This window comes from Amphimedon queenslandica, unplaced genomic scaffold, assembly GCF_000090795.2.
Source record: "Amphimedon queenslandica unplaced genomic scaffold, v1.1 AMPQUscaffold_13513, whole genome shotgun sequence".
Classification (NCBI taxonomy): Eukaryota; Metazoa; Porifera; class Demospongiae; order Haplosclerida; family Niphatidae; genus Amphimedon; species Amphimedon queenslandica.
Window position 1 is genome coordinate 523,094 of NW_003546251.1, and position 7,945 is coordinate 531,038.

A 7,945-nucleotide genomic window follows, 5' to 3' on the forward strand; every position below is an offset into this window, starting at 1 on the left:
GTCACTGGAGTTTCTATTATTTTGCGGTCATGTGCTTTGTTAGTAATAAGGAATTGTATTGATGGATATTATTGATGCATACCTCAGCAACTAGGTCTACCTACCACAGTCAAATGCAATGTTTATGATTACAAGACTATCATTATAGAAAAGCTAATAATATAGATCTGCATAAAGTTAATACAAATAAGCTGCAGCTATGGCTAAAACTAATATTAAATATAAATTGTTTGTGATTGTGCCTGAACTGTTAACTGGACAAGATACAACAGGAGTGCTTGTTGTCATTGTTGTTGATGAAGTGACTGTTGACTGGATTGTAGAACTTCTTGACTCCATCATGGAAGTTGTCATCACTGTTAATCCAGGAGTACTAGAGCTAGTTTTTGTCAAAGTCATGCTTGACGCTGTTGTTAGAGGATCGAGTACAATGTTTGTTCTTTTTATACCAAAAGCCATGTTGACTTGTGATGCCATTAAAGTATCAACTGCAAAAAGCTGAACAGTTAGGTTAAAGGGAAGTGCTAGCTGAGTAGAGTTAAACACCACTGACAGTTCAGATATACCATATTGAAAATGCTGCAAGCTAGGAAACATTGGCAAATTTGCCTGTATTGAAAAACATGTTTGTTTATACAATGAATGCTATTAATTGTTGTATACCTTGAGAACTTTCAATTTCACATGTAAGAACAACACTAAGGCCTTGTTGTAAGCTACCAGACACCAATAATACGTCAATAGGTACTCTATCCTTATCTGAAACACTTAGTAAGTCATTTTTAGTCCAAATATAATACCTAAGAAAAATTTGATGCATTTATAAATCTCTGCATATAACTAATCTTAGATCTATATTTAGCATTGTTAACTTGACAGAAAATATTATAATGGGCAACAGTAACTTCATACACTAAATTTAAAGTCTGATCACACCATAAGCTGGATTGTGCCTCAATCTGGATTCATCATTGTGTCCAGTAACCAAACCATAAGCTTGGTTGATACACATAATCCCTGTTCTTCTTTCTACTATGCCATATGCTGGATTATGATGTACTTCATCCCTCTGAATTGAAGAGAGGAATGGCTCATTTCTGGAAATAGCATGCTCTTCATTAGATGAAGTTGCTGTGTTTTTCTTTTTCACTAAAAGGACATTCAAATTTTATTTGAATCATAAATTTTGTCCTCACCTTTTTTGATGTAATAGCATCTCAATGAAATCCCCAAAGTCACAACAATAAAGAGACATGTGCCTTAATGTTTACAATAATAATAAAAATAATTATGAAATCAGTATAGTATAGGTAAATAATTACACACAAACAAATTTAAGTCTGCATAACTGTTATTCTCATGATGAGGCTTAAGATACAAACAAGACTTACCTGTTACTAATACAGGAGTGATAACATAAACAAATCTCATATCAACATGGTCAACACCATTGGTCCCTTGGGTCTGTTCAATTTCAGAATTAAGACTTCCTTCAGACATTGAATACATGGAACTTGATGAAATAGACAGCTCATAGTCAACAGAAGTTGGCACTATCAATATTATCATTCACTGAGCAATACATAAACTCATTGTGCATACCATAATGTAAAGACAAATCATTTAGTGATGCTTCTACTTCAATGGGCATAGTAGATTTATAGCAAGATTTCTTTGTCAATGGAACAGCTAGTGAACTGCTTATAACATGTTTTACAGTTGAGCTATCAAGCATCCCAAGATCGTCTGGATCTATAAATTACAAAAAGACAGTACATTTAATAGCTTGACAAATTAACTTACAGTAAACAAATAAATAGCCAATACTTGATTTTATATTTTTTCCTAAAATTCGACATTGAAATGAAGTATTGTTCCATGCCATTGACACTGGATCAATCAATAACACACTGTGATTAGAAAGAGTGCTTGCACCAGCCGGTAAAGGATTTCTCTTGCTTTTTGGGTAGTACTGTGTACCATTAATTATCCAAAATGGAACTTTCCATTTGTATCCAGTAATAACACAGTCTATCTTTGCACTTCCATTTATAACAGCATTTGTAGTAGGAGCTGGCTCCTTTAAGAAAGAGGCAGCATAGCTAATAGTAAAATGGCAATTTATGGAATGACAAAATACAAGTCATTTACAATTTTACATCCAGAATCCTTACCAACTAACAGCCATAAATAGAATCTGTAGAAACATAATGATGGTGATGAGCTTCATGTAGCCTAGATATAGAATCTAGATCTAGACTAGACTAGATAGTTATTACAATTATTAAATCCCTAGTTTAGAGGTGGGGCTAGGATGAAGACCATTTTCAGAATCATTACTCTGTTGTGTCTACTTTTCACTGGTGATAATGATAGTTCAGACTTTTCAAATAGATGGGGCTACAAGTTAACACCACCTCAAAATACAACTAAGCTATATGGATCTAACAATTCAGACCTACTATGCTTTACTGCTGTCTGCAATAGTCCTCCTTGGGCAATAAGTATTTATGAAGTTGATTACCATGAATTCATTGCTACCGGAGTGTCTTACTTTGTCTATAAATCATCAACAACTGTAGTTACTGTAGCAATGTGTAATTGTACCACAGATCTTAGCAAATCACCCACTGATTTATGTATCAACATAACAATGCTTGGTACTCCTGAGACTCTCAACATTTCTGTTCAATTTCAAGATAAAACGGAATCATACACAATAGCTAAAAGTAAAAATTAATTTCCAACAAATTTATCATTCATTATGGTGCGTTATGTTGTAGTCAGTGACATTAAAATGAGTTCAAGTACTTCTACTCAAACTTCAGATCCAAGTCTTTCTACAACTTCTATGACAAATAATGACAGCCTAAGCAATTCTACTCCATCATCTACTAATGCTCCTAGTCCTAGTGATCCTTCTACAACTACACCTAATGGACCTTCTACAACTAGTTCGAGTGGGCCTTCTACAACCACAACTAGTGGCCCTTCTACAACTAGTCAAGGAAATTATGGTCAGTCTAAACCAGTATATCTAATCAGTAGTCTATATCTACTATTCTACTCTATTATTACAGCTGCAGGTAGCCACAACCCAACGCTTGGTATTACATTTTTAATGACAATGTTGGTTTTATTTTTTTAATTATTGAACAATTTGATGCTGACTATAAACTACAGTCTTATATTTTTGTAGTTTTGTTATTATAATTAATGAGAACGTGAAAAACATGTTACTTAGAAATCAACTATAATTATAGTAGGTAATTTTAAAAAAATTAATTTTAGTAAAAATATGACCATGGAAATTAATATTATCTTATGCCTGACCCATTTAAACTGTGGTGAGTGGTGACACTTGCATGCATGGCATTACATGTATGGTACATGTACTATTATTATGAAAACCTTAAAGAAACTTTATTGTTTGTCCTTAAGTTAAGTTAATTTCTTCATACACTGGATTGACAGTGGACCTCACAGGCCCTCTGACCAACCCATAAGATGGATTAAACCTAACAAATACATAAACACTATAATACTGAGTATAGACCCACCACTTACTGGATATTTTCATGAACTGGCTCATCATAAACTGGATTAGACTCAGAAAATGTTTTTGTGGACTTCTTTTCTAGAAACGATAAATAAATAAAATGATCTCAAACAGAGTGATATGCACTATAATCATATTATGATATATCAGTGCCTTTTAGCACAGTACATATGCAAAATGAATTGCTTGTGTTAATAATACACCATATTCATTGCAATCAACTTTCAATATAATATACCTTTTCTTTTCTTTCTAACCAGAGCAAAAACAATAAGGCACATAGCAGCTATCATCAATAGACCTTGTAATTTAGGAAAAAAATAACATTTACTACCATACAATGGACTTTACTTGCACAAATTGATGAAACAACAGCCGAAATAAAGATAACTCTCACATTGTGACTATTCCCAACTGTAGTCTCATTCCCAAAACTGCTACTTTTAATACTTTCAATAACCATTGGAGTATTAATAGAAGATGACATCATCAGCATCTCAGTACTGTAGAGTATTGAATCTATTGTTATATTGTTTATATCAGAGGATCCTGCTAGAGTTTTTAATGGTGAGCCATTGAGTGACTGGGGAGACATAGAAAGTGAAAAAGATGTTAAAATTATGTGTGAATGAGAACTTAATGATATTATTGTCACATTAGGGATGAATGAAGACATTAATGGTGTGCTGGAGGTAAAGTCTGAATGAAAATATGATGAACTGCCTGTTGAAATAATTGTAGAACTGATGTCTGGTATTACTATGAATTTAATAGAATAACTATACAAATATTAGGGACTTACTTAGTACATAAAGATATCCAATGGTTGATGATAAACCAAATATATAGCATTGAAATGAAGTGAAGTTCCAATGTAATGATACATGATGGATTAATAATCCATCAGGAACATAACTGACTCCATTCGGTGGATCAGTGTAAATATCATAAATAGTACCATTAATTTTCCATAGAGGAATGAATGTGGATCCAGAAATAGCACAGTCAATCTTTACAGTGCTGTTTATCAAGGCATAGGTTGTTCCAGCTGGTTGGTTTGTGAAATATGCAGCAAAACTAAAAAAATGAACACAAAATAATGCAATCAATAGATTAATTTCTTACCAACAAACAAAAAATGTCTGAACAAAACATAATAATGAGAAGACTTGTTGCATCTTTTCTAAAAGAATAATCGATACTGATAGAATTACAAGCAGTTTGCGTAACCCAATTGCAACGAGTAAGACACTTTAAAATAAAATAACTGTTAAATGGTTAAAGTCTATAATTAGAATTATAATTGGGAAAATTCTAAAATTAGAATTATGTCATAGTCACAGTCACATGAATGAACAGTCACAGTCACATGAATGAACAGTCATTGGCCTCGCCCAGCTTTGTTCTTTTGAGTTATATAATGAGCATTAGAATTAGCTATGTACAGTGTATTTACGGTTGCCAGCTTACCACAGCAACCATATTTTACCACAATGAAACTGACAATCTTATTAATGCTTTCAACCTTGTTCATTGGAAATCATGAAGGTAAGTGATGAATTATGTTGATATGAAATCTAACAAGTCATATTTTCCTGTAGCATCTCATGTTACCCTCTCATGTGAAGATAACTGCATTGAAATGCAATTCTGTACAGACATTAGAATGGTTGAGATTGATGAAGAGTATTATTACAAAGACATTTTTACTCCAGGACAAAACTGTATTCATTATTATACAGCACCTCTTTCTTACCAGTGCTATAATAGCACAAGTAACCAACTTTTTTGTAATGATACAGCTTCTTTCTCTAATAGTAAGGTGTGCTTGAATGTGTCTAGTTACCTGGCACAATTTGGAAATCAAAGTACACTTGTTCTATGTTTAAACAGTTCTAGCTCTATGTGTAGCTGTTACTTAAAATTTAACATAAGTAAGTTAAATTATTCTATTTGGTTTTGATATGTATGATCTCTCACAACAGCAATAACTGATTCCACATGCAATACTATCGATCCATCAACGTCAGTTTCGAGCCCTTCCGAATCTCTAGGTAATTACTAATAAACTGAACCTTACTCCAATGTCTCATTAGAAATATCTCCTTCAAGTACCAGTTCTCCTGATACTAAAACCCCAACTTTTTCTATCCTACCTTCTACTACTTCTACTCCACCACCTACTACTGATGGACCTGATACACCTTCTCCTGGTGGAGCTTGTAAGTATAATTCATTATTTTTATGTTAGTTTTAATTTAATCATTCTCCTATACAGCTACTCTTAAAGCAACAGGAGGGATGTTAATGCTGCTACTGCTATTGTCCTTGTTCTTATGAACTGTCAATAGCATCATTGCCTTTTGCCCTATGGACTTTGTGTCCAGTTTTGCCTCAAAAAAAGAAGTTGTACTGCAATTAGTGTCTACTGATTGGTGCTGCCATTGACAATCTATAGCTAAGTAATAACTGATATGTAGTATCATTGATTGATTAATATTGATATTTTTGTTCTGATTTTATTGTTTTTATATATTCTTATTACTATTTTTCTTAGTTTTTGTTCTTATTAACTGTCAGTGAAATAATGCACCATCATTGTTATTTTTATTTAATATGAATAAAAGAGAAAAGCCAATATTAAACAGAGTAGCTTAGAGCAGGACTATAAACGCCCCCTACATGCTAAACCTAACTTATATAATATAAAGAGAGAATACTATCTAAAAGGCCCATTAAAGGTCTTGGAAACCAGTTGCAAGTGTGCCCCCAATCAGTATATACATGTACAAATTTGTATACTATCACAACATTACTATTCACACTGTCCTTATTTTGTTCTTATTAGCTGTCAATGACATAAGTGTCAATATTTTTATATGATTATTTTTGCTTACATGTATACATTATACCTTGCACTGATGATCCATTCTTATCTTCCTCTACCAAAACCACCTCCTCCTCTCCCTCCTCCTCCTCCTCCCCCCAGCTAATGGCTGGTTGTTTTCCCTCTCTCTATGTCATCGTCTTCATTATCTGGAGTTGACCATAATCCTGATATCTCTAGTACTTTCAATCTGTGCTCTAGCTCAGTGATCCTAGTACCTAGTAGCCTGATTAAAAAATAAAACTAATGATAAAATAACACATAATAGTTTCATACACATACATTCCCAAATACATGCAAGTAATGATTATGGTATCGTACATAAAACTCTACATTAATCATGCATGTTATGTATACAAGTACATGTATATAGTAGGTCTATATAATATGTATAAACTTCAACTGCAAAAAAGTGAGTTGAGGAGTTGTATAGATCTGAAGAGATAGAAGCTGTAGGCATAATATTAAAACTAGTAACAGAAGTACTGCTGATTAATGGAGAACTGCTACTGACCACTGGATCTATAGTAGATAATGATGAATAAATCATGAATATAATTATAATTACTAACCTATTGTACAAGGGTTAGAATCTTCTTTAGCAATAAAGTTAGACCAGTAACTTAAATTCCTTTCATATTGTATCCCTTCTATAGTAGTATTGTATAATGTTTCATTACAGTCTATTCCTTCGAGGTATATATAATGATTGTGGTTGTAAAGTATTTGATAAAAATGCAACAGACAGTTCATTTGACAGGAACAAGTAACACTTAATGTTGTACTATATTGAATACAATGAGTGGGTAATAATTTGGGAAATGTGCTAGAAGCCTAGAACCATCTGGTACCAATAGAAAGTCACTATAAAGTAAGCAACAAAGAGACTGAATTGAAACATAGCAACTGATCTCATTGTGAAAAATCCAGCAAATGTGCAGTGGGAGGTGCTTAATAATCTAAGGCCATAAAGATTATACATTTTTAATGTCATTCCTGTGACACAAAAATTCATTAACTACTATTAGAAAACCAGCTCAGATTTTGAAAGCACAGCAAGAAAGTGAAGAAGCATCACCAATTAAAAATGATAGAAATAGTTCAGTAACCAAACAATAATATTACTCATGTACTAAAAGTATAGCAGAAGTAACACTAAATCATTACTACACATGCAGAGTACAGTTACATACATCATTGTAAACTAATGTATTGAGCCAATGGTTCAATGAGAGTATTAATTGATGAAACCAAATCCTTAAAAGTTGGTCTGTCATCAGGATACTCATGCCAGCATGATCTCATCAGTATAAAGCTATGAAATGATAATGAATTGGCATGTATCTACTTGTGCTAATGCATCTTACATTTCTTGTGAGCAGGCTTCATTATGTGGACAGTTCAGTCTTTTTCCATTATTCAGTAAATCCACCACTCCTGATGGATCTAAGCCAGGATATGGTGTCCAACCAAGAGTAAACACCTCCCAACATAATACA

The 7,945-nt window shown here is 33.0% G+C and overlaps 4 protein-coding genes and 1 long non-coding RNA gene across 9 annotated transcripts; 2 read left to right on the forward strand and 3 right to left on the reverse strand.

The window, feature by feature from the left end:
- Positions 1 to 121: 121 nt before the first annotated feature.
- LOC109587541 (uncharacterized) lies at positions 122 to 2,266 on the reverse strand. 3 transcript variants are annotated; one of them, XM_020003787.1, is made up of 7 exons: positions 2,175 to 2,266; positions 1,804 to 2,080; positions 1,603 to 1,752; positions 1,392 to 1,553; positions 1,197 to 1,259; positions 664 to 1,149; positions 122 to 609 (listed from the first exon to the last, which is right to left on the reverse strand). In XM_020003787.1, exons 2-6 carry the CDS (start codon positions 1,883 to 1,885, stop codon positions 920 to 922), a joined length of 687 nt encoding a protein of 228 aa, XP_019859346.1. In that variant the 5' UTR covers positions 1,886 to 2,080; positions 2,175 to 2,266; the 3' UTR covers positions 122 to 609; positions 664 to 919. The 3 variants fall into 3 exon arrangements, with proteins under 3 accessions (XP_019859346.1, XP_019859341.1, XP_019859337.1); XM_020003782.1 differs by having other exon boundaries at positions 664 to 800; positions 1,804 to 2,102; positions 2,175 to 2,246; XM_020003778.1 differs by having other exon boundaries at positions 1,804 to 2,102; positions 2,175 to 2,246.
- A 31-nt stretch (positions 2,267 to 2,297) lies between these two features.
- Positions 2,298 to 3,238, forward strand: LOC105315976 (cell wall integrity and stress response component 4-like). 2 transcript variants are annotated; one of them, XM_020003803.1, is made up of 3 exons: positions 2,298 to 2,729; positions 2,784 to 3,017; positions 3,081 to 3,233. In XM_020003803.1, the coding sequence occupies exons 1-3, from the start codon at positions 2,315 to 2,317 to the stop codon at positions 3,146 to 3,148; spliced, it is 717 nt and encodes a 238-aa protein (XP_019859362.1). In that variant the 5' UTR covers positions 2,298 to 2,314; the 3' UTR covers positions 3,149 to 3,233. The 2 variants fall into 2 exon arrangements, with proteins under 2 accessions (XP_019859362.1, XP_019859357.1); XM_020003798.1 differs by having other exon boundaries at positions 2,784 to 3,238.
- Positions 3,239 to 3,302: 64 nt separating this feature from the next.
- Positions 3,303 to 4,899, reverse strand: LOC109587556 (uncharacterized). The gene is made up of 6 exons (XM_020003792.1): positions 4,685 to 4,899; positions 4,362 to 4,636; positions 3,911 to 4,318; positions 3,798 to 3,860; positions 3,568 to 3,637; positions 3,303 to 3,518 (listed from the first exon to the last, which is right to left on the reverse strand). Exons 1-6 carry the CDS (start codon positions 4,735 to 4,737, stop codon positions 3,437 to 3,439), a joined length of 951 nt encoding a protein of 316 aa, XP_019859351.1. The 5' UTR covers positions 4,738 to 4,899; the 3' UTR covers positions 3,303 to 3,436.
- Positions 4,900 to 4,960: 61 nt separating this feature from the next.
- Positions 4,961 to 6,174, forward strand: LOC109587576 (uncharacterized). 2 transcript variants are annotated; one of them, XR_002187691.1, is made up of 6 exons: positions 4,961 to 5,107; positions 5,161 to 5,334; positions 5,378 to 5,493; positions 5,545 to 5,613; positions 5,656 to 5,781; positions 5,838 to 6,174. XR_002187691.1 is itself a non-coding variant. In XM_020003809.1 (5 exons), the coding sequence occupies exons 1-5, from the start codon at positions 4,999 to 5,001 to the stop codon at positions 5,897 to 5,899; spliced, it is 699 nt and encodes a 232-aa protein (XP_019859368.1). In that variant the 5' UTR covers positions 4,973 to 4,998; the 3' UTR covers positions 5,900 to 6,174. The 2 variants fall into 2 exon arrangements, 1 of the variants encoding a protein (XP_019859368.1); XM_020003809.1 differs by having other exon boundaries at positions 4,973 to 5,107; positions 5,161 to 5,493.
- A 67-nt stretch (positions 6,175 to 6,241) lies between these two features.
- LOC109587588 (uncharacterized) lies at positions 6,242 to 7,935 on the reverse strand. The gene is made up of 3 exons (XR_002187694.1): positions 7,814 to 7,935; positions 7,019 to 7,761; positions 6,242 to 6,968 (listed from the first exon to the last, which is right to left on the reverse strand). It is a non-coding gene; the product is annotated as an uncharacterized LOC109587588 (long non-coding RNA).
- Between the last annotated feature and the right edge of the window lie 10 nt (positions 7,936 to 7,945).

Coding starts and splice junctions, on each gene's coding strand:
- LOC105315976 (XM_020003798.1), top strand. CDS start 2,315: ATGAAGACCATTTTCAGAATCATTACTCTGTTGTGTCTACTTTTCACT. Junction 2,730..2,783: donor ATCATACACAATAGCTAAAA/GTAAAAATTAAT, acceptor GTTATGTTGTAG/TCAGTGACATTAAAATGAGT.
- LOC109587541 (XM_020003778.1), bottom strand. CDS start 2,230: ATGAAGCTCATCACCATCATTATGTTTCTACAGATTCTATTTATGGCT. Junction 1,753..1,803: donor TGGCTATTTATTTGTTTACT/GTAAGTTAATTT, acceptor TGTAATTTATAG/ATCCAGACGATCTTGGGATG. Junction 1,150..1,196: donor ATGCTATTACATCAAAAAAG/GTGAGGACAAAA, acceptor ATGTCCTTTTAG/TGAAAAAGAAAAACACAGCA.
- LOC109587576 (XM_020003809.1), top strand. CDS start 4,999: ATGTACAGTGTATTTACGGTTGCCAGCTTACCACAGCAACCATATTTT. Junction 5,494..5,544: donor TTACTTAAAATTTAACATAA/GTAAGTTAAATT, acceptor CTCTCACAACAG/CAATAACTGATTCCACATGC. Junction 5,614..5,655: donor GAGCCCTTCCGAATCTCTAG/GTAATTACTAAT, acceptor ATGTCTCATTAG/AAATATCTCCTTCAAGTACC.
- LOC109587556 (XM_020003792.1), bottom strand. CDS start 4,737: ATGCAACAAGTCTTCTCATTATTATGTTTTGTTCAGACATTTTTTGTT. Junction 3,861..3,910: donor TGTTTCATCAATTTGTGCAA/GTAAAGTCCATT, acceptor CTAAATTACAAG/GTCTATTGATGATAGCTGCT. Junction 3,519..3,567: donor CCAGTTCATGAAAATATCCA/GTAAGTGGTGGG, acceptor TGTATTTGTTAG/GTTTAATCCATCTTATGGGT.